This window comes from Pseudoliparis swirei, chromosome 10, assembly GCF_029220125.1.
Source record: "Pseudoliparis swirei isolate HS2019 ecotype Mariana Trench chromosome 10, NWPU_hadal_v1, whole genome shotgun sequence".
NCBI classification, from domain to species: Eukaryota; Metazoa; Chordata; class Actinopteri; order Perciformes; family Liparidae; genus Pseudoliparis; species Pseudoliparis swirei.
In genome coordinates this window covers 5,405,928-5,429,954 of record NC_079397.1, presented here as the reverse complement: position 1 = coordinate 5,429,954, position 24,027 = coordinate 5,405,928, and the positions used below count along the sequence as shown (strand labels likewise).

Here is a 24,027-nt window from a genome sequence, read left to right as displayed (position 1 = left end):
GGCCCCTCAACGTAGGTCGGCTCACTGCATCCCCTTTCCAGAATGTCCGCCAATCAAAATCGACGTAGAAATCGGCGGGCCAATAGGAACGGCCGTTCTTAGCGTTCTCGGTAACTAAGGACCGAGTAACAGAGCTCTCCTCTACCGCGTCCACAAAAGAGTGTCCTGCCGCACGAGGACCTTCCTTAGCAACCGTGGATAAACATGAGTTACTACAGCATAAGGTAAAAAAATAATACGATTCGTCGCTTCGTACGGTGTGGTGTGTTGGTACTTGTTCCGTTTGGACAACTTTGGCACAAGAAGCTAGCCGGTGTCGGGACCGTTTTCTTTTTTTTCTCCCCGTAAAAACTTGACTGCTGGCCCACAACTTTATTTTTATTTTTTATAAAGGCAGCTAACGCTAGCTTCTAATGGCAACGAGCTAGCGGTAACGTCTCGCAGCTGGTGGATAAAAACACAGCCGACAGAAAACACGTCTAATTATTTCTCTCTCTCGTTTTGACGATACTTGTTACTCATTGTTACGTCAAGCTAAAGTGGGCGAGCTAACGGTCAAAGTGTCACAGCACACACGTATCTATTCACAAATTTGCTTAACGTCACAGCTGATCACATGGAAAATGCAAATAAAAGAACTCGTCGGCTACATTAACGTTAAAGTTAATAAGTGCTGCAGTGAGTGTCGATGTTTGCTCGCTGCTAAAACAACATGTCTGCTCGCCTGTACGTGTGGGATACATTTTGGAGCGATTGAGCGAACTCATCTTATATACAACGTTTAAAAAAAGAACAGAAACCGATGGATCTATTTTTAGTGACGTCATATACATACGAGCGTTTCTGTTGTATAACACATTTGAAGCATCGTGTGTATTTTGACTTGCACATTCCTGCGGTATTTTCCGTCAAAAAAACAAACAAAAACCCCCAGCTTTCCTCAAGATGTGGCGTTGCGTTTTGGAATGTGCCGTTTCTCTCGTGGAGGAGTCGCAATGCAGCGTTTCTCTGTTCGATTTCCGATGTATTCAGTGTTCTGCATCACAGACGGTGAATCATCTCTCAATCCGGTGGAGCAAGGAGGGCATTGAGGGCAACACAAGTGTGCGTGTCGTGTTGGAGCACGCCTTTCTGCAGCCTCCCCTGTGTCAACAAGAGCTCCCGAGAAGGAGTAACATTGCAGGTCCTCGCCACCCCACAACTAGCAAAGGGAAGTTGTTGACATAATACAGTGATGACTAAGTAAGAAAGTAGGGGATTGTATCCTACATTTGAAAGAAACAGTAGGGATTCGTTGTAAACATGAAGCAGAAAGCGTCATAGCAATTGTCAGACTCCCATAATTCACCTCGCAAAGTGCACATTAGGGCTTACTACACTTTCCCTCTGTGTCCACTCTGCAGAGAGAAAGATAATTATGCTTTAATTTGCATGGAGATAGAAATCAACGTACCTCCCATCCTTTCCTGTTACATTCCCAGTGTGATCATGTGATGTTCCGTTTCTTTCGGTGTGTCAAGCAGAGCTGCCATTCAAGGCACAGATGCAAAATGAAAAACTATTTTTTTAATGTATTGTAACGTGATTTTTAAATGTGTATTACACTGCATGCAAGTTCGTGGTGTAATTCTTGGTAAATTATCTGTGTTAGACAATGACTAGCTACCACCCTGTTCATCGTTTTCCCCAGATGTCTCTAACAAACACTTTTTTGTAACGGCGTCACAAGTTTTATGTTGTAGTGACTGTTGGTATTGTGTAGTGTTGGAGGGACTGTTGGTATTGTGTAGTGTTGGAGGGACTGTTGGTATTGTGTAGTGTTGGAGGGACTGTTGGTATTGTGTAGTGTTGGAGGGACTGTTGGTATTGTGTGGTGTTGGAGGGACTGTTGGTATTGTGTAGTGTTGGAGGGACTGGTGGTATTGTGTGGTGTTGGAGGGACTGTTGGTATTGTGTAGTGTTGAAGGGACTGTTAGTATTGTGTAGTGTTGGAGGGACTGTTGGTATTGTGTAGTGTTGGAGGGACTGTTGGTATTGTGTAGTGTTGGAGGGACTGTTGGTATTGTGTAGTGTTGGAGGGACTGTTGGTATTGTGTGGTGTTGGAGGGACTGTTGGTATTGTGTAGTGTTGGAGGGACTGTTGGTATTGTGTGGTGTTGGAGGGACTGTTGGTAGTGTTGGAGGGACTGGTGGTATTGTGTAGTGTTGGAGGGACTGGTGGTATTGTGTAGTGTTGGAGGGACTGGTGGTATTGTGTAGTGTTGGAGGGACTGTTGGTATTGTGTAGTGTTGGAGGGGCTGTTGGTATTGTGTAGTGTTGGAGGGACTGGTGGTATTGTGTAGTGTTGGAGGGACTGTTGGTATTGTGTAGTGTTGGAGGGACTGTTGCTATTGTGTGGTGTTGGAGGGACTGTTGGTATTGTGTGGTGTTGGAGGGACTGTTGGTATTGTGTAGTGTTGGAGGGACTGTTGGTATTGTGTGGTGTTGGAGGGACTGTTGGTATTGTGTAGTGTTGGAGGGACTGTTGGTATTGTGTGGTGTTGGAGGGACTGTTGGTATTGTGTGGTGTTGGAGGGACTGTTGGTATTGTGTAGTGTTGGAGGGACTGGTGGTATTGTGTGGTGTTGGAGGGACTGTTGGTATTGTGTAGTGTTGGAGGGACTGGTGGTATTGTGTGGTGTTGGAGGGACTGTTGGTATTGTGTAGTGTTGAAGGGACTGTTAGTATTGTGTAGTGTTGGAGGGACTGTTGGTATTGTGTGGTGTTGGAGGGACTGTTCAATTCAATTCAGTTTATTTGTATAGCCCAATTTCACAAATTACAAATTTGTCTCGGAGTGCTTTACAATCTGTACACATAGACATCCCTGCCCCAAAACCTCACATCGGACCAGGAAAAACTCCCAAATAACCCTTCAGGGGGGAAAAAAAGGGAAGAAACCTGCAGGAGAGCAACAGAGGAGGATCCCTCTCCTAGGATGGACAGATGCAATAGATGTAATGTGTACAGAAGGACAGATTTAGAGTTAAAATACATTCAATGAATATGACAGAGTGTATGAATAGTTCATAGTAGGCATATTCCACGATGGAGACTCCACGATCCATCAGGCAGATGGCGGTGGGGAGGAGGAGGGCGGAGTCTCAACAGGACAGTGGCGTAGTCATGAGCAGGAATTCTTCACTTATGACGATCCATCAGGCAGATAGGATCTATGCCGTCTCATAGGGTCCGATGACCCCATGAGACGTAAAGTCAAAAGGACTCTCGGGAGAAAGCAGAGTTAGTAACGTGTGATTGAGAGATGAAAATTCATCCTTAAGGAGAGAAAAGAGGAGATAGGTACTCAGTGCATCCTAAAACGTCCCCCGGCAGCTATAAGCCTATAGCAGCATATCAAGGGGCTGGACCAGGGCAAACCTGATTCAGCCCTAACTATAAGCTCTGTCAAAGAGGAAGGTCTTAAGTCTACTCTTAAACGAGGTGACTGTGTCTGCCTCCCGGACTGAAATTGGAAGCTGGTTCCATAAAAGAGGAGCTTGATAACTGTTGGTATTGTGTAGTGTTGGAGGGACTGGTGGTATTGTGTAGTGTTGGAGGGACTGTTGGTATTGTGTGGTGTTGGAGGGACTGGTGGTATTGTGTAGTGTTGGAGGGACTGTTGGTATTGTGTGGTGTTGGAGGGACTGGTGGTATTGTGTAGTGTTGGAGGGACTGTTGGTATTGTGTAGTGTTGGAGGGACTGTTGGTATTGTGTAGTGTTGGAGGGACTGTTGGTATTGTGTGGTGTTGGAGGACTGTTGGTATTGTGTGGTGTTGGAGGGACTGTAGGTATTGTCTTGTGTTGTAGGGACTGTTTGTATTGTGTAGTCTTGGAGGAACAGCTGGTATTGTCCACTGTTGGAGGGACTGGTGGTATTGTGTAGTGTTGGAGGGACTGTTGGTATTGTGTAGTGTTGGAGGACTGGTGGTATTGTGTAGTGTTGGAGGGACTGTTGGTATTGTGTGTGTTGGAGGACTGTTGGTATTGTGTAGTGTTGGAGGACTGTTGGTATTGTGTAGTGTTGGAGGGACTGTTGGTATTGTGTAGTGTTGGAGGGACTGTTGGTATTGTGTAGTGTTGGAGGACTGTTGGTATTGTGTGGTGTTGGAGGGACTGTTGGTATTGTGTAGTGTTGGAGGACTGGTGGTATTGTGTGGTGTTGGAGGGACTGTTGGTATTGTGTAGTGTTGGAGGGACTGTTGGTATTGTGTAGTGTTGGAGGGACTGTTGGTATTGTGTGGTGTTGGAGGGACTGTTGGTATTGTGTAGTGTTGGAGGGACTGGTGGTATTGTGTGGTGTTGGAGGGACTGTTGGTATTGTGTAGTGTTGGAGGGACTGTTGGTATTGTGTAGTGTTGGAGGGACTGTTGGTATTGTGTGGTGTTGGAGGGACTGTTGGTATTGTGTGGTGTTGGAGGGACTGTTGGTATTGTGTGGTGTTGGAGGGGCTGTTGGTATTGTGTGTGTTGGAGGACTGGTGGTATTGTGTAGTGTTGGAGGGACTGGTGGTATTGTGTAGTGTTGGAGGGACTGGTAGTATTGTGTAGTGTTGGAGGGACTGGTATTGTGTAGTGTTGGAGGGACTGGTGGTATTGTGTAGTGTTGGAGGGACTGGTAGTATTGTGTAGTGTTGGAGGGACTGGTGGTATTGTGTAGTGTTGGAGGGACTGGTGGTATTGTGTAGTGTTGGAGGGACTGGTGGTATTGTGTAGTGTTGGAGGGACTGTTGGTATTGTGTGGTGTTGGAGGGACTGTTGGTATTGTGTAGTGTTGGAGGGACTGGTGGTATTGTGTAGTGTTGGAGGGACTGTTGGTATTGTGTGGTGTTGAGGACTGTTGGTATTGTGTAGTGTTGGAGGGACTGGTGGTATTGTGTAGTGTTGGAGGGACTGTTGGTATTGTGTGGTGTTGGATGGACTGTTGGTATTGTGTGGTGTTGGAGGGACTGTTGGTATTGTGTAGTGTTGGAGGGACTGTTGGTATTGTGTAGTGTTGGAGGGACTGTTGGTATTGTGTAGTGTTGGAGGGACTGTTGGTATTGTGTAGTGTTGGAGGGACTGTTGGTATTGTGTAGTGTTGGAGGGACTGGTGGTATTGTGTAGTGTTGGAGGGACTGTTGGTATTGTGTAGTGTTGGAGGACTGTGGTATTGTGTGTTGGAGGACTGTTGGTATTGTGTAGTGTTGGAGGGACTGTTGGTATTGTGTAGTGTTGGAGGACTGTTGGTATTGTGTAGTGTTGGAGGGACTGTTGGTATTGTGTAGTGTTGGAGGGACTGTTGGTATTGTGTAGTGTTGGAGGGACTGTTGGTATTGTGTAGTGTTGGAGGGACTGTTGGTATTGTGTAGTGTTGGAGGGACTGTTGGTATTGTGTAGTGTTGGAGGGACTGTTGGTATTGTGTAGTGTTGGAGGGACTGTTGGTATTGTGTAGTGTTGGAGGGACTGTTGGTATTGTGTGGTGTTGGAGGGACTGTTGGTATTGTGTAGTGTTGGAGGGACTGGTGGTATTGTGTGGTGTTGGAGGGACTGTTGGTATTGTGTAGTGTTGAAGGGACTGTTGGTATTGTGTAGTGTTGGAGGGACTGTTGGTATTGTGTCGTGTTGGAGGGACTGTTGGTATTGTGTAGTGTTGGAGGGACTGGTGGTATTGTGTAGTGTTGGAGGGACTGTTGGTATTGTGTGGTGGAGGGACTGTTGGTATTGTGTAGTGTTGGGTGGTATTGTGTAGTGTTGGAGGACTGTTGGTATTGTGTAGTGTTGGAGGGACTGTTGGTATTGTGTGGTGTTGGAGGGACTGGTGGTGTTGGAGGGACTGTTGGTATTGTGTGGTGTTGGAGGGACTGGTGGTATTGTGTGGTGTTGGAGGGACTGGTGGTGTTGGAGGGACTGTTGGTATTGTGTGGTGTTGGAGGGACTGGTAGTATTGTGTAGTGTCGGAGGGACTGGTAGTATTGTGTAGTGTCGGAGGGACTGGTAGTATTGTGTAGTGTTGGAGGGACTGGTGGTATTGTGTGGTGTTGGAGGGACTGGTAGTATTGTGTAGTGTTGGAGGACTGGTGGTATTGTGTAGTGTTGGAGGACTGTTGGTATTGTGTGTTGAGGGACTGGTGGTATTGTGTAGTGTTGGAGGGACTGTTGGTATTGTGTAGTGTTGGAGGGACTGTTGGTATTGTGTGGTGTTGGAGGGACTGTTGGTATTGTGTAGTGTTGGAGGGACTGGTGGTATTGTGTGGTGTTGGAGGGACTGTTGGTATTGTGTAGTGTTGGAGGACTGTTGGTATTGTGTAGTGTTGGAGGACTGTTGGTATTGTGTGGTGTTGGAGGACTGTTGGTATTGTGTAGTGTTGGAGGGACTGGTGGTATTGTGTGGTGTTGGAGGGACTGTTGGTATTGTGTAGTGTTGAAGGGACTGTTAGTATTGTGTAGTGTTGGAGGGACTGTTGGTATTGTGTGGTGTTGGAGGGACTGTTGGTATTGTGTGGTGTTGGAGGGACTGTTGGTATTGTGTGGTGTTGGAGGGACTGGTGGTATTGTGTAGTGTTGGAGGGACTGGTGGTATTGTGTGGTGTTGGAGGGACTGGTAGTATTGTGTAGTGTTGGAGGGACTGGTAGTATTGTGTAGTGTTGGAGGGACTGGTGGTATTGTGTAGTGTTGGAGGGACTGTTGGTATTGTGTAGTGTTGGAGGGACTGGTAGTATTGTGTAGTGTCGGAGGGACTGGTAGTATTGTGTAGTGTTGGAGGGACTGGTGGTATTGTGTAGTGTTGGAGGGACTGTTGGTATTGTGTAGTGTTGGAGGGACTGTTGGTATTGTGTGGTGTTGGAGGGACTGTTGGTATTGTGTGGTGTTGGAGGGACTGTTGGTATTGTGTAGTGTTGGAGGGACTGGTGGTATTGTGTAGTGTTGGAGGGACTGTTGGTATTGTGTAGTGTTGAAGGGACTGTTAGTATTGTGTAGTGTTGGAGGGACTGTTGGTATTGTGTAGTGTTGGAGGGACTGGTGGTATTGTGTAGTGTTGGAGGGACTGTTGGTATTGTGTGGTGTTGGATGGACTGTTGGTATTGTGTGGTGTTGGAGGGACTGTTGGTATTGTGTAGTGTTGGAGGGACTGTTGGTATTGTGTAGTGTTGGAGGGACTGTTGGTATTGTGTGGTGTTGGAGGGACTGGTGGTATTGTGTAGTGTTGGAGGGACTGGTGGTATTGTGTGGTGTTGGAGGGACTGTTGGTATTGTGTAGTGTTGAAGGGACTGTTGGTATTGTGTAGTGTTGGAGGGACTGTTGGTATTGTGTCGTGTTGGAGGGACTGTTGGTATTGTGTAGTGTTGGAGGGACTGGTGGTATTGTGTAGTGTTGGAGGGACTGTTGGTATTGTGTGGTGTTGGAGGGACTGTTGGTATTGTGTAGTGTTGGAGGGACTGGTGGTATTGTGTAGTGTTGGAGGGACTGTTGGTATTGTGTAGTGTTGGAGGGACTGTTGGTATTGTGTGGTGTTGGAGGGACTGGTGGTGTTGGAGGGACTGTTGGTATTGTGTGGTGTTGGAGGGACTGGTAGTATTGTGTAGTGTCGGAGGGACTGGTGGTGTTGGAGGGACTGTTGGTATTGTGTGGTGTTGGAGGGACTGGTAGTATTGTGTAGTGTCGGAGGGACTGGTAGTATTGTGTAGTGTTGGAGGGACTGGTGGTATTGTGTGGTGTTGGAGGGACTGGTAGTATTGTGTAGTGTTGGAGGGACTGGTGGTATTGTGTAGTGTTGGAGGGACTGGTGGTATTGTGTAGTGTCGGAGGGACTGGTGGTATTGTGTAGTGTCGGAGGGACTGTTAGTATTGTGTAGTGTTGGAGGGACTGGTAGAACCATCCGCTTAAATGCGTTAATAGTCAACACATTTCCCGGTTGTTTGTGACGATGGAAGCCAAGGACTCCGTGGCTCTCCACCTCTACAGGGGGAACTTTTCTTGGTCAATGCATCTGTTGCAGTCGCCGATCTTTCACTGAGTAGCATCAGTATCACAGAGGCATCCATTATGACTGTCCAGAATACCCCTCTGTGAATACCCCGTGTGTGATGTCTGAACGGTGCAGTATGGAACGAGGTCAGGAAGATCACAAACGTCAACAAGCAACTAACATGCATCAGGTTTACAGGAGAGCGTGTGATGCGTCTGAAAATTAATTCCGTGCTCGTGGTTGTAACCCCGTCCTTGTGGCGCTTGACCTTTTCTCTGCTCCTTGTGGTTGAGGTGCGTTTCACTGCGGTTGTCCACTGGGTTTCGATACACATGCGGCCCAGCTGGCCTCGAGTAATCCACTCTGTTGCTCAATCGCTGAGACGCTGACAAAACATTCCTGGTATTTGCGATGGACTCCCTCGGTTCTGCTCGTCTGCGACGCGTCGGCGTGTTTGCGCGACTTTCCGACGATCGGTGCCGAGGGGCTCCTTCCACCACGAGGAGATCCGAATTGCCAACCGCTAAACGGACTGAATCTGTTCTTCGACGTTGTCCAAACAAAGCGAAGCGCCGCTGTCGAGGAGAGCGTTTCCCTGGAGGTCCCCGAGGGAAGAGCTATCATTATCAACTCTTGTAGCTCTTCTATTTTTTTCCAACCCTTGTTTTGAGCTCAATAATTACTCCCCGTGGTGAACGATTCCCCCGCTTGTCATCAGTCGACTTGTCTGCCTTTTCACAACCGTCTCTCAGGACAAATGTACACAAACACATTTTTCATTTTCGCCGTGCGTTGTTACTCCTCCTGCTCTTGCATTATAGGCTCAGAGCAAACCTGATTGGGAGGCTCTGGTTTCCTAGCAACTGGAATAAAGTCCCCCACACCACGTCTGTTTTTAGAAAGGGTAATATACAAGTTTTTAGCCTATTGAGTTTAATGTTTTAAATCAGCTTCTTCAATAATTAATATTGAAATTAATATTTAATTAATAATTAAAAACACATCTTTTTCCGACTATATCTGGAGTACAACACAGATTAGCACTTCAGTGGCACTTAAATGGCTCTTATTATGGTACTTTTGTAGTTCGACAATGTTGAGGAAATGTTACTTTCTGTATTCTTGTTGTTCTTAGTTCATACTCTACGTTGAATGCACTTATTGTAAGTCGCTTTGGATAAAAGCGTCTGCTAAATGACCCCCCTCCCCCCTGGTTGAACCCTTGTGAGTTGCCCGAGGTGTGAAGTCATGGCGACCCGCTCAAAGCCTTGCTGTCGCTCCCCTGGGTGGGACATGGCTACTCTTTGTCAGTGATCTGGGCTTACTTACCGTTAGGTGGGACTCTGAGCATCGCCGTGATTGGAGAAAGAGAGAGAGAGAGAGAGAGAGCCCTGGATTTGCATTCCTGCAGCCGCATCCATGGACGCTTTAAAGAATGGGAGAGGTCAGCCCGTCTACAGCCGCTGGTCATACAGGTAGCTGGGTGCAGGCACACACACACACACACACACACACACACACACACAGGTTCTGCTCTTTGTACCATAGAGGCGGTTGGCTGAAAATAGCCTTCCTTGTGTGCGCTCTCAAGACTTATGGTTTATTTGTTCCAGCAGGGCAACTGGCTCCTACACACACACACACACACACACACACACACGGATCAACACATGTGTTTCCTCTAGTCCTCCACGCTGTATTGACTTTGCAGGACTGAGGATTGCCCAGTGGCCTGTGCCATCACTGACGTGGGATCAGCGCCTCTCTAAAGTGTCTCCCGGTGGCCGCCGCCTCCCCTCTGGCCGGCTGAATGTCTGACCTGCAGTCAAAGACGTGTGCCTCTCTCGCTTGTGTTTCTGCCACCGCGTCGTTACTTATTCAGGCCGTGACTGTATTATTATTCAGCCAGTAACTCTGGTTACTGGCCGTAACCAGAGCTGGCGAACCGCGCGTCCGAGTTCGATTTTCCTTTTTTCATTCTTCCGCACGCTGTCGGCTTTTTGATTGGACCACTCGTGTAACTGAGGCTGTGCTTAGAATATCCATCCAACTGATTGCTGGAGCAGCTGAAACGGCTGCGACCATTCAATGTGTCCTCTTCAACGTTGTTTGTGTCTCACGGCTCAGCGACGTCTAGATGCTGATGTCGTGGCAGGGATTATTAGTAATCGTACATAAACATAACGTGTCAAGCTCTTCTTTATTTTTTTTGACAGCCACGTTTGCTCTGTTAGTTGAGATGGGTAAGAACTCAAAGTGATGCTGAGGACAGAGACTGGCGATGGTTGTCATCAGTTGCTTGCTTCACGTGTTCAAATGTTTTCAAGGAATAGTTTAATATTGAGACTTGGATGAAGAGGTGGATATTGCATTATTACCTTCGCATTGAAAATGCGGAAGGTAATGTTTTGATCGCCATTTATTTATTTATTTGTATGCGTGTTCCTCGCATAACTAAAATAGTATTAAACCGAATCGCATGAAATTTGGTGGGATGATTGGTTATTATCCGGGGACCATTTGATTAGATTTTGGGATCGATCGGGTCAAAGGTCAAGGTCATGAAAAGGTCAAAATCTTCTTTTTACCATAGCGCGGTCAATTTGTATCCAATTGGCATGCAACTAATGCCAAAATGTTCATAATTCAATGCCCAATCTTGTGACATGCGAAGGTATGCGCTCTACCGAGTGCCCGTTCTAGTTGATTATACAAGCGTTAAAGTGGCAACTTATTTAAATGAATGTCTGATTAGTCGCGGTAACACAATGCGGGTTGAATGCTGACTTGCAATGTTGCAAACTGGGGCGACATTCCCGCGGAAAAATGCTGTTTGGCAGTTTTATCTCCGCTTTATAAATGCAAATAATTATAATAAAAACTATGCACACGATTTCGAAAGCTTGAAGCTCAAAATAAACTCGATGAGAAAATCTAAATCAAACCAGGATCTTAAGGATCGCTACAAGTACAGAGTAGAAGGTAACAAGAACAGTGTGAATCCTGTTTGAATCATCAGCACACAAGCAGAAATGGGGGGGGGAAAAACACCATTTGTGCTTTTCAAGAAGGACTGAGCAGAAGGATAAGCTCCTGTTTCACGCTATAAACCCGTATAAAAAGCACCCGGGAGGCTGATCTGCACTCCTAACTGCAACCAGACTTTTCTTTGTGAACTTGCCTCTTCGTGTGAACCTGTTTCTAGATCATAGCTCACGTATTTAAAATAAGTGAGCTATGTTCAACTTTCCACAGGGAATCAAGCATCTGATCTAGTCTGCCCTCCTTTTTTTAAATTCTGTGTCCTCTCCGAGACGGGAGCCGGATCCCCCGTGGCGGACGTCACGTTACGCTCATTCATAAATTTCTCTTTTTGAAGTGGCAAAGGCTTTTCAATTAAAAACTAACATTAGCCGAAAATGGACTGCGCTCCGGTGATGAGATCCCTCTGGTTAATGGCGTGCACATTTTTTAAAAATTTAGCATGTCATTATTGAAATAAATAAATATGAATATTTTCCCGGCAGTCATCGGACGCCCTCGCGGACCCTGTACATCTTCACTGTTCAGTGCTAAGACCTCCAATTACAGGAAAGCCCAAGAACTGACTGCAGGCTTTTAATCAATGATGGCGGAGTTGAAGTCTCCATGGCGACCATCATCTGACACACAAGGAGGGGACAATGGGGGGGGGGGGGGGGGGGCGTCGTCCTCCTCCTCTTGTCACCCAAGCTGTGACGGACTAATGAAATATTGATCACTCACGTGTGTGTGTGTGTGTGTGTGTGTGTGTGTGTGTGTGTGTGTGTGTGTGTGTGTGTGTGTGTGTGTGTGTGTGTGTGTGTGTGTGTGTGTGTGTGTGTGTGTGTGTGTGTGTGTGTGTGTGTGTGTGTGTGTGTGTGTGTGTGTGTGAACCCCCCAACCGATTGAAGTGTTTATGCTGATACTCTGAAGGATGTTGTCCTTCATCTTGTGTCTCACCTGCTCTTCACCTGCTCTCCTCTCTTAGTGATCGGTTGGTCTGACTTCCTCAGATCTTCACCGTCCTCTGAAACCATAACCTCTGTTAGTTTTTCATCTTGTTGTCCTTCTTTTTAAACATCTCTCTCCACATGTCCCGTCCGGCTGCCGCCTTGGTGCGAAATCGCCGATGTCCCCGAAGACCCTCGAGCTCGACCAGCTTCTCCAACCCCACGGCGAGGTATTGAGAGAACACGCAAACACACACTTTCTTCTCACAATCTGGGTCCCGAACTACCAAGTAGTACCCTGTTGTTGTTGTTTCATCGTCTTTGGACACAACCAACTGCTTCATCGTGTTAAAGATGCTGCTGAGACTCTTTCGCCATTTCTGATTGCTCTTTGGTGGCTCGAGCGCCACCCGCGTCCCACCCGGTACACTGGACCATTTCGAAGCGAACGTAGACATTTCTAATGGCCTTCTCTTTGGTCAGAGCGTTGCCTCACTGGGTTTGAGGTTTTCGGAAACTCTCTGATGGAGGGTGTGTCTCCACGTACTTTGTGGCGTGTAAACAACATTACACTGGGCACAACCCAATGGGAAACCTGAATCAACAGCGTGTGGTTGCGTCCTAATCCACAGACGTCCACAACTCCTGCAGAGACCTGTAGGGCCTTCTGCCAAAACACACACACACACACAGAGACACACACACACATTTTACCCCCACCCATCCTAAGCGGCAGTCCCGTATGTGTAATTATAAATGAATATCACCCCTCCACCCGCTCTTCCTTTTCCCGTGTGAACGGCGCTTGTTTCGGGCCCGTTCAAATAAATGGGTTTCGGGAACGCTTCACATCCGCCGACCGTCCCCCAGCGATGTCAGCCAGCACGAGGTCCTTTTTTTAAAGTCGTGTGTGTGTGTCATCACCTCCACTAGAGCTGCTGTGTGAAGGACGTAATGTGACTGAGGGACATATAAATAGAGACGGGCGGGGGGGTGGGGGGATGATGAGTGAGTCAGATTTCACATGAGCTTACCTGATGGAGAGATATGCAGCACTTCTCATCCTATATCCTTAAAACCTAAATCCAGCCCAGCAGAACATGAGGTATTCTTTATTAATTAACGTTTAAAGATGAAAGTAATGACGAATGACCTCCCCAATTACGTCACGAGTGACTTGTGAGTGTGCGTTCGACAGAGACGTCGGGATACTGAAGGTCTCTTGACTCCTGCTGTTGCCCTTCTCTCTCCTCACGGTAGCTAAGCAACACGGAGCCGGTCCCTTCAGATGGGTGTCCAGGGTGAATTTCCAGAGGACTCTGACTTCAAGGCCTCCTCTCAGCGGGAGCATTTTCCCTTCTTTTCTTCTTCTTCTGCTTTCTTTTCCCTGCTTTCTTCTCCGTCCCTTTCAGAGAATGAGTCATGTCATGTTTCACCAACACGCTCGGAAGCTTTTTGACCTGGAGATTTGTCATTATTTGGTTTTATTACAACTTCCACTACTGTGACTGGAACCACATTACCGCCTTAATTGGTTTCTATCATTAAAGACCATGCCGGCCTTGTTGCCCTGTGTGCAACAGCAGTGGGGACCTCTACTGGTTTGATGTGGAACATCTGATTCAAGTGTACATCCTTTTAGGGGTGTGTGTGTGTGTGTGTGTGTGTGATATCTTGAATTCTTTATCGTAAAAGCTTCTTCTTCTACTTGTTTCCTCTGCAGTGGCATCGAAGATGACAGCGGCAGTCTTATGCAACAGAAGCTGGAGAGACAGGTGGGAAGCCAAACGTCATTCTCAAACACACACTTTTGATTTCTCGACTCTTTTATTATCGTATAATTATAAGTCACGTCCGATATTGCGTTATACACTTCAAAGAGTAATCTCAGTCACGTCCAGGCAGTGAGATATGCAGCCATGCAGCATCGGCCAACGCCGGGTATCGGTATCGGGGATAAGTGCGTCTCTCTTTCAAAGGAAACTTGGTCTGGCGTCTTTGCTGCACCTTCAGCCTGATGGAGCCTTCCAACTCACACATACTTGGTGTTTTTGAGAGCTAACCTGGCCAGATTCGGCATGAAACCGAGGGAATTAAAAGTGACTCTGAGAAGACTCAGGGGCGTGAGCCTCTAAGATGCTTTCTCTAATATAATATAAAAGCCTAATGATGCGAGTACGACCTTTCAAACCGCAATGAACTTCACATTCTTAACCCTCCCATTACCTTTGGGGTCAATTTGACCCCATTCAATGTTTAACGTCTCTAAAAATATGATCGACATCATTTTTTTTGCTTTATATTTCGTGACTTTTCCTCATTTATTGGGGACAACTGGGAAAACATCAAATTCACATGATGATATGTTTTCACTGTCCTGTACACAACTTGTACGCATCGGTGTACTTTGGGGTCAATTTGACCCCAGGCTGTTTTTCACTGTGTAAAACATTTAAGAACTAGAACGGGCACTCGGTAGAGCGCATACCTTCGCATATCACAAGATTGGGCATTGAATTATGAACATGTTGGCATTAGTTGCATGCCAATTGGATAAAAATTGGCCGTGCTATGGTAAAAAGAAGATTTTGACCTATCCACGACCTTGACCTTTGACCCGATTGCTCCCAAAATCTAATCAAATGGTCCCCGGATAATAACCAATCATCCCACCAAATTTCATGCGATTCAAGAGGATGTTGACCTTTTCTTGACCTTGACCTTTGACCCGATCGATTCCAAAATCTAATCAAATGCTCCCCGGATAATAACCAATCATCCCACCAAATTTCATGCGATTCGGTTGAACACTTTTTTTGTTATGCGAATAACACGCATACAAATACATAAATACACGGCGATCAAAACATAACCTTCTGCATTTTCAATTTATTTAAAGGGCTATTTAGGTAGTCAACAAACAAACAAATAGTGCCTGACACGTAAACTTGGGAAACAATATTAATTCTAATCATTTTCTGGAGGTTTTAATTGCTGTGGTCAAAAAGGGTAAAATATGTGAGTAAATTTGAAAGTAACAGGAGGGTTAAATATGCATCCGTATACCATACGAATCGATAATGTTAAAATGATGAACGTGACCTGGCCTGGGTCCTGAGAGACCCGCCTCCATTTCTATAAAACCACATGGGATGGAATGTCGGCCATTCTTTAACACGGAGAAACGCAGCACACCACCACATGGGACTGTGGCAGCCCCCATTATTTCGCCTATTCGGTGAACATTCCGGTGCACTCCGACGTATTCATGCATTGCCGGCTTCCATTATGCCTTTTATTCCTTCTCCTCCGTCTTTTTGCTTCTCCCTTAAGGGTAGTGTTTGTGTTGTGCGAGTCGTCCTGTCTTCACATCACCTGCACTGAGCCGTGGCGTCACTCGTTCCATCCTTATACTCATTACGCCAATAAAGCAATTCATGTTTTCTTTGCCATGAAAGGCTGCTCCTTCCATTATGTGACATATTCAGGTTGTTGCAATGCTATGTTCCAAATATCTTGGGTGCCTTTTTAATCATCTGAATGTCCCAATAATAACCCAAAATACCCATCGGCCTCCGCTGTTCTCTGATAAAAATGTGCCTGTATCTTTTTAAAGCGTCCTTTTTAAAGCGATGTTTTGATCGCCGTGTATTTATTTATTTATTTGTATGCGTGTTACTCGCATAACACAAAAGGTATTAAACCGAATCGCATGAAATTTGGTGTGATTGGTTATTTTCCGGGGACCTTTTGATTAGATTTTGGGATCGATCGGGTCAAAGGTCAAGATCAAAGGTCACAATCTTCTTTTTAGCATAGCACGGTAAATGTTTATCTAATTGGCATGCAGCTAATGCCAACATGTTCATAATTCAATGCCCAATCTTGTGATATGCGAAGGTATGCGCTCTATCGAGTGCCCGTTCTAGTTGTTTGTATTATCCTTTCCTCCATTTTTAAAACCTAGAGATAGGCACAGGTTGTAAGTCATCATGCATCAGCTCATTGACTCTCTAGCTTAGCTAAACCCTCTCAACCCACTTGTAACATTCAATAGAAACCTTATGTATTTGTGTGTGTGTGTGTGTGTGGTTTTCAGAGGGCACTGCTGGAGCAGAAGCAGCGGAGGAAGCGCCAGGAACCTCTGATGGTGCAGCCCAACACCGAGGCCCGGCCCCGGCGCTGCAGGGCGCGGCGGGGGGAGGAGCAGGCCCCTCTGGTGGAGCCTCACGTCGGCGTCGCCAACGACGTCGCCGTGGACGGTGAGGAAATGTACATCGCGTCGCATCATTCCCTGCTCGGCACGCGGGGGATAGCCGTCCTCTCGGCATTAAAAAAAGTGTTTTTTGAAACGGCGGCGTGAATGCAAAAGAAACCAACACTTTTATTTTAGCGCTTCCGTGAGAGCGTTAACATGAGGTAACAACTGTCTGGTCCCCCCTTCTGCAGGTATCGATGGCCCAGCAGCTTTCTTGGGCTCAGAAGCCCCTGATCTGGGAGTAAAAATCCTGTCAGTGAGCCAGCCCCAGTCCCAGTCCCAGCCTCAGCCTCAGTCCCCTGTTGCCGAGGAGCCTGAGAGAGATGGAGACACTGAGACGCTGATAGAACCCAAGACGGATATCCATGAGTTACTGCAGAAACAAGGTGAGTCCTGCCCGAGCTTGATGCTTATTTGGCTTTTCAAGAGACGATACATCTCCTCCATTTTCCTGGAGACAAACCAGCCAGTTTGCCATCTGTGGCCAATCGGGGACGACCTCTGGAATTAGTGTCACAATGACTCTCTCTCCTCATTTGGACTCGGTTGGTAGTCAAAGGCACTTTGACAACATATAGTCCTATAATGAGCCCTCTTAGAGGCCTCATCAAAAAACAGATATCCTTCGGGAAGTAGAGAAACTACTTGGGAAAGTAAAGGTTCCCTTATTTGGAACAATGCAGCAGGAGAAATCGCCCACAAGGCCATTTAAAAAAGGATGAAGAGCACTCCTTCTGCTCACAGGCCGCTCGTGGCGTCAAAGTAAACGTATATTGGGCAGGAATGAAATGGCTCCATGAGAGAGAGAGAGAGAGAGTATGTTGCGTAATTGATAGGACATTACATTTACGGCTTGAAAACCCTTTTAATTTACTTTAATGAAGCGTTAGTGAGGCACTAAATCCCCATTTAAAACACTTTAAACCCTCTGATTGACTTGTATCCTGTGTTAAGGGACGCCTTCAGTCAAATATTCGGTTTCATGAGCACGCCCGCTTAACTATCTTCTATATTCTATATTGTCCGTCTGCACAATGCAGGGCCTCACCGCCGATGCCAGCCCGGTTTTTGCAGACGGTATTTTTGGCTCCCTGTCCTTGCATAACGCCCCCAAACCCGCTCCGAGAGACGGAAAGACTTGTGCCACGCTCATTTTTGATGAGTTCATATTTGCCCAGCTGCCTGTTGATGATCATGGACATTAGTGTCCTCTTTTTTTTTCTTTTTCGGGGGGTGTTGGTTAATCGTCTCTGATGTTTCCAGATGGTCGGTCGCATGAGCCATCGGCGCTTTTCATTAACGTTTGCGATCCTGTGTTTCACGAGGATCCTTGCCGTCTCTCTGGGATGACACCCTGTCAACGTAAATATTGTGCTGGTCTGTGTTATCATTGTCACGTTATCATTGTTGTTCGACGCGGCCGGCGCTCACGTGTCCGTCAGCCGGCCCGCGGCACGTTGGTCCGGGTGGAGGGAAGAAGTGGCCGATGGGAAAACGCTCTCTGGTGTCAATAAGCAGGCGTTTACCACCCAATCGAAGCTTATATGTTGGGAAACGTGTGCAGACAAACCACATTGTTATTATTATCATCAGCAATTCTTATTAAACAAGGCGACGGCTCTGGCGACTCCCGGAGATCTTTCCACACCGGTGGACCGCTGCCGTCCTCTGGCGGTGCCAACAGCAGCGTCCCGGACGATAAATCCAATTATCAATGACGAGACAGATGTCTCGAGCGGTCGCCACCGGCCCGCCGTGAGCCAAGGCTCCTTTTTTTTTCTTTTCTTTTACACCTGCCGTCTCCTCACAAGAACGCAGACGCGAGCGGCGCGTCCCGTCGCTTTAACCTCGCCTGACTCCGCCAGAGACGGCTGGTTTGCGACGGGTATCGAGGCCGACGCACCAAATGTGTGACCTTTCAGTCGGGGTGAGTGCTGAGCCCGGGTTTCATGTTGTTGGTGCTCCCGTCTATTTTATTCACCGTGTCTCAACAACAGCTAGAAGTAGGGATGACTAAAACATGTATTTTGCGCAGTATGACACAGTTATAAAGCCGTTCATAAAAAAAGAAGGAAAACAAAAAAAACATTTGAATTTCTTTAATATTGTATTTTAAATTATTGCAAGAAAATGTCATATATATATATATAGACATTTTTTTCATGTGGCCCCAAGTCTAAACAATATTAGTTGGATGCTTTATTAATTTTCCTTTTTTGAGGAAAATAAATTCCCTGCTTAATATAACTGAGAAATATATATTTCAACTGAATGATGCACTACTTTAGCTTCAACCGTTGCATAAGCATTGCATCATTTCTAAATGAGTTTTCATACATCAAAAACCTTGGACGAACCAAAGAAAAAACAGCGGAATCCTTCTTGGGGACAATTTTGTACGAAAAAATACACCCCCGAGAAGTTTTTGAGATAAAAACTAAAAAAAATGTCTTTCCCTCTTCTGTCTCGTGTGTATTTTTTGTGAACACCATCGCCACTTCTGTCTCTCCAGGTCTGTCCGGCAGCATGAACTTCGACGAAGACAGCGAGCGCGAGGACGACGCCGAGGAAGAGCGCTCACGCTCTCTGTCCCCCAAAGCCGGCAACACCAGACCGGCCTCTGCCGCCAGCGGCAAGGACATTCCAGTGAGTAGCGCGGTGAAGGCCGCCGCCGCCAACACGGGGAAACCAATCCGAGACCCCAAATAATCCCGCCGTGTTGTACCCAGGAGCTGGTGACCCCCGGGTCGCCCACCGCCGAGAGCTCGCTGATGGACGGGGTCGACCCGGAGGAGTTCGTCTTGCGTCCGGCTCCGCGCGGCGTCACCGTCAAATGCCGAATCACCCGGGACAAGAAGGGCATGGACCGCGGCCTCTACCCCACCTACTTCATGCACATGGAGAGAGAGGACGGCAAGAGGGTGAGTGAGCGTGCAGCCGGAGGGGCGAATACTTCACTTTAAAGGACCCATCGTATGCCCATTTTTCCACAAGTTGATATGGTTCCTTGGGGTCTTAATAAAATGTTTGTAACATATTTTGGTCAAAATACCAAAAGAATCATTTCAAACAGCACCCTTTTTACCCTGTCAAAAACACCTCTCCACAGATTAACCTGTTTTGAGTGCCTGTTCCTTTAAATGCTAATGAGCCAGCTCCCCCCTCTCCCCTCCTCCACGAGATGCGCTCGCCTAGCTGATACCTGCCCAGCTAGCCGTTACCTTTGTAGAAATATGGCTCGAGTGGTGGTGGGGGGGCGGTCCAAGGCCATGTAGCCAGACTCCCTACATGGGCGTGCTTCAAAATCTACGTAGACGTTGGTGGTGATCCCATTTGACGCACTTAAGCATATCGTTTCTGACATAGAGGAACCACAACAAGCCGAGTGAGGTTTTTTCCCCCAGCGTTTTTGTGTTGGGAGACATGCCAGATACCCAAATTAACATATAGAAGCACTAAAAAAGTGGAATTTTCATAATATGTCCCCTTTAACTAGAACGGGCACTCGGTAGAGTGCATACCTTCGCATTTCACAAGATTGGGCATTGAATTATGAACATGTTGGCATTAGTTGCATGCCAATTGGATAGGAATTGACCGTGCTATGGTAAAAAGAAGATTTTGACCTTTTCATGACCTTGACCTTTGATCCGATCGATACCAAAATCTAATCAAATGGTCCCCGGATAATAACCAATCATCCCACCAAATTTCATGCGATTCGGTTTAATACTTTTTGAGTTATGCGAGTAACACGCATACAAATAAATACATAAATACACGGCGATCAAAACATTATGACGACATACATTAATCAACAAGAAGATGAGCAAAATAATGACCCCCGTCGGGAGGAGGAGCAAGGATGACACATTTGCCTTTTTTTTTCTTCTTCTTCTAGGTCTTTTTGCTGGCAGGAAGAAAAAGAAAGAAGAGCAAGACTTCCAACTACCTTATTTCGGTGGATGCCACGGATCTGTCGCGGGAAGGAGAGAGCTTCATCGGAAAACTGAGGTACAGAAAGCACTCCTTCCACTTTGGCTGGCGGTCATCGAAGGGTGCTTTCACTCGCCCAGTCGGTGCGCTTTCATTTGGGCGTCTGATCGATCCATGCGCTGGTTGTGAAGTCTGCTCTGGAAGCCGTCTCCTTATGGATCCGTACGAAGGCCGTGTTAGGAACCTATCTAACACGTATGCGCTGCACGGCGGGTACTATCCCGAATTTAATGAGGTCAAATAAAGCTGTTAAACGACTACGGTACTTTGCATCCGCCTCTGTGTGTCAGGGTTCGTACGGTCATGGACAACCTGGAAAAGTCCTGGAATTTTAAAATGGTCATTTCCAGGCCTGGAAAAGTCATGGAAAAAACTTAAATCATAAAAGTTTTGGAAAAGTCATGGAAATTTGTTATAATCACATGTTCATTTACGTCGAGTTTAAAATAATTCATATGTTTTTAAAAGGAAGACTCTCAAATTAGAAGCAGGCGTACGCCAAGTCCAAACAGATGGATTTGCACATAAAGGATAATAGTTTGATTGAAAGAATAAACATTTATATAAGTGTTTCTAAGAATAAAAATGCATAGTAATGTTTATTCTTTTAATCAAACTATTGTCTCTCATTCATGTTTCATTTAAGGTATATTGTATGCTTTGTAATTCTCATTGTTTGAATACTACATTTTCAAAAAGTTTTCATGTGCACACCGAGATTTCAGTTTGGTCATGGACATTTGGTTTAAAGTAATGGAAAAGTCCTGGAATTCGATTGGTCAACATGTGTACGAACCCTGGTGTGTTGATGATGCAGACTAACACCCGCCCCCAAAAACTGACCAATCAACGAGTCACCCTGAGTCATCTGAATAATTCATGTGTCCTCCTTCTGCAACAACGCTCCGTACCAAATGAAACATGAAACGTTTGTTCTACATCAGGGGGGTCAAACTCATGTTCACCGTGGGCCAAATCAGCATCATGGCCGCCCTCTTAAAGGGCCGGAAACACTTTATAAACTCCTCGAAACATATTGTTAAATAACTGTCTTTGCATTTGATTATTGTTTATTTGAGTGTAGAAATATTGTACATAAGAAAATGTCTCTGGTATTACAACATAAATCCATTTAATCTAGAACCTTCAAAATAAAAGCACGGGATATTTTTCTTAAGAAAAGGTGATCACGTGTCTTTAAAGCCGTCAGGGGCCACATAAAGCGTTGCGGCGGGGCCGGATTCGGCCCGCGGGCCTTGTGTTTGACACCTGTGTTCTACATGCTCGACTGCATTTTGTGCCGATAAATAAACATAACTAAAGTTAACTTTCAATATAAATGCTTTATGACTCATTTGGCTTTATTTTGAGTGAGCGGGTCAACATGACCCTGAACGCCACAGGTGTCTCATCTCTATTCATCTACGTCACCCCATTTTTAAAAAATTTAAAAAATGCAAATAAAATTTAGGAGAAAATACATGTTGTTGTAGAAAAATGCAATTTGGATTTAGATTTTTTCAATGTACCTAAAAAAAAGTTTAAACATGTATTTTTCATTAAAACGAGTCAGTTCTATGGGGGGTGAATAACTCAATTCCACTAAAAACTGATTGAATTGTAAGTAATGACATTGGTGGTGAGATACAAACTATAGTTTATCGGATTTTTTGGGTTTCTGACCACTTCTGGGTGATTCAACATTAACCGGGAACATCACGGCTCAATGTAAGAAACGAACATACCGGGAGGGTTAAGATGACTATTCGCCACCGCACACGACTGGGATGTTAAAAAAGGCAGCGCAGTGAACATGTCATTGTGTCTTCCATCAGGTCCAACCTCATGGGCACCAAGTTCACGGTGTACGACAGCGGCACCAATCCCTACAAAACCCCCGGGACGCTGCTGGAGGAGAGCAACACGCGGCAGGAGCTGGCCGCCGTCTGCTATGTGAGTGAAGGACGGGTAAAAAAAACAAAAACGAACACCGCGCCCACCGCGTACATTCCTAAACGCCACGTCAAAAACATCGTGTCGCTCTCTTCCGTTCCACTCGGCAGGAGACCAACGTGCTGGGCTTCAAAGGGCCGCGCAAGATGACCGTGATCATCCCCGGCATGAGCATGAACTTCGAAAGGGTCCCCGTGAGGCCTCAGAGCGTGAGTCTGGCGCCCCCCCCCCCCCTCCCTCCTCCTCCGGAAAAACAACAACAACAAACGGTAAAACGTGGGGGCGTGGCTTGTGTTTCAGGAGCAGGAGAGCCTCCTGAGCAGGTGGCAGAGCCACTCGCTGGACAACCTGATCGAGCTGCACAACAAGGCGCCCGTGTGGAACGACGACACCCAGTCCTACGTGCTGAACTTCCACGGCCGCGTCACTCAGGCGTCGGTCAAGAACTTCCAAATAGTCCACGACAACGACCGTGAGTACCACACACACACACACACACACACCGCTGCTCACTCTTTTTCAGGCGTACAGTGATGATTAACACGCACTCCCCCCCCCCCCTCTAGTGGACTACATCGTCATGCAGTTTGGCAGAGTGGCCGAAGACATCTTCACGCTGGACTACAACTACCCCATGTGCGCTCTCCAGGCCTTCGCCATCGGCCTGTCGAGCTTCGACAGCAAGTTGGCCTGCGAATGAAACGCCGTTTCCACGCCGCCGCCTTTTCCCGTCCTCCCTCGAATCTCCTCTCCCGGGACTATTTGGAGAGCCCACGGCGACACTGCTTCCACCATCAGGGGACGAAATAGTCAGAGAGACAAATATGAGACTGAAGAAAAAAGAGCGGGAAGACGCCGACGAGAGATGTCGGCGCCCTGTTGGCCGAGCCGCCGAAAACGCCTCCTTTTTTTTCCCTTCTTCTTCTTCTACAATCCATTTCAAGCGGGGGGTTATTTCAGTCTCAATTTAACCATGCTGTGCAGTTTACGTGAACGCGTGTAAACACGCACTTAAGAAAGGGAAACGGCAAAGCAGAGCACGGCACTCTTGTCAGACATCTGGTGCGCGAGAAAATAACCGACACTAGACAATTGATGTCTGATGTGTATTAACGGCGCGTCTTCTGTCCCCGAGTGAGACGTTACTCAGAAAACATTTGGACTTCCGTTTCCACGACGGCGGCGTGTTCTTTCCTCTGGCGCCACCGTCGGGCCAAGCCGAACAGAGTCGGTTTCCTCCCGGTCAGAACTTACATCGTTTTTCTATTGTTCATGTGTGGCAAGTGCATTATCCAGAACAGGCCTGTGTTATGTGGTTTTTTGTGGGTTTTTTATTTGTGAAGAAGTGGAATTTTTTTAATTTTTTTAAATTGGTGACAAGTTGCAAAAAAACAAAAAAAATGCAGAATTGCACATTTTAAAGAGAACGGATATATACATAGTGTAAATAAAACACAAGGTCATGCCTTATTCGATCCCGTCTAGCAGTTTTTAAACTAAACCTATGAAGAAAATCCAGAATACTGTGTGTCGTATTTTCAGTCGTATTCATAAGGGAGGAGACGTCAGACGGAGGCCTGCATGGCGCCCGTCTCAAGCCTCAACCATAACTGACAGTGTGACTCCTCCCCTTTGAATCATACGGGAAATCAATAAAGGATCGCGTCTAGAAGTCATTACTACGTCTCTCGAATATTTAGTTAATTCAGTGTCTGTGGGACCATCAATAATTCAGTTGGTTTAATATCAGTCTGATCTGGATCCTCTGAAGAAACGAGGCTCCGGGGTTTTTAGGGTTAAATATGTAAACGCTATTGGATGTCGGCGCTTCCTGCGATCAAGAGTATAAATCAGTAA

General features: G+C 46.4%; 1 protein-coding gene across 3 annotated transcripts; it reads left to right on the top strand.

The window, feature by feature from the left end:
• Positions 1-134: 134 nt before the first annotated feature.
• Positions 135-23,640, top strand: tulp3 (TUB like protein 3). 3 transcript variants are annotated; one of them, XM_056425201.1, is made up of 13 exons: positions 161-224; positions 9,328-9,467; positions 12,155-12,193; positions 13,687-13,738; positions 16,063-16,225; positions 16,413-16,607; positions 18,734-18,867; positions 18,951-19,142; positions 20,123-20,235; positions 22,053-22,170; positions 22,281-22,379; positions 22,471-22,642; positions 22,737-23,640. In XM_056425201.1, exons 2-13 carry the CDS (start codon positions 9,412-9,414, stop codon positions 22,868-22,870), a joined length of 1,467 nt encoding a protein of 488 aa, XP_056281176.1. In that variant the 5' UTR covers positions 161-224; positions 9,328-9,411; the 3' UTR covers positions 22,871-23,640. The 3 variants fall into 3 exon arrangements, with proteins under 3 accessions (XP_056281177.1, XP_056281176.1, XP_056281175.1); XM_056425200.1 differs by having other exon boundaries at positions 13,659-13,738; XM_056425202.1 differs by lacking the exon at positions 9,328-9,467 and having other exon boundaries at positions 135-224.
• The last annotated feature ends 387 nt before the right edge of the window (positions 23,641-24,027 follow it).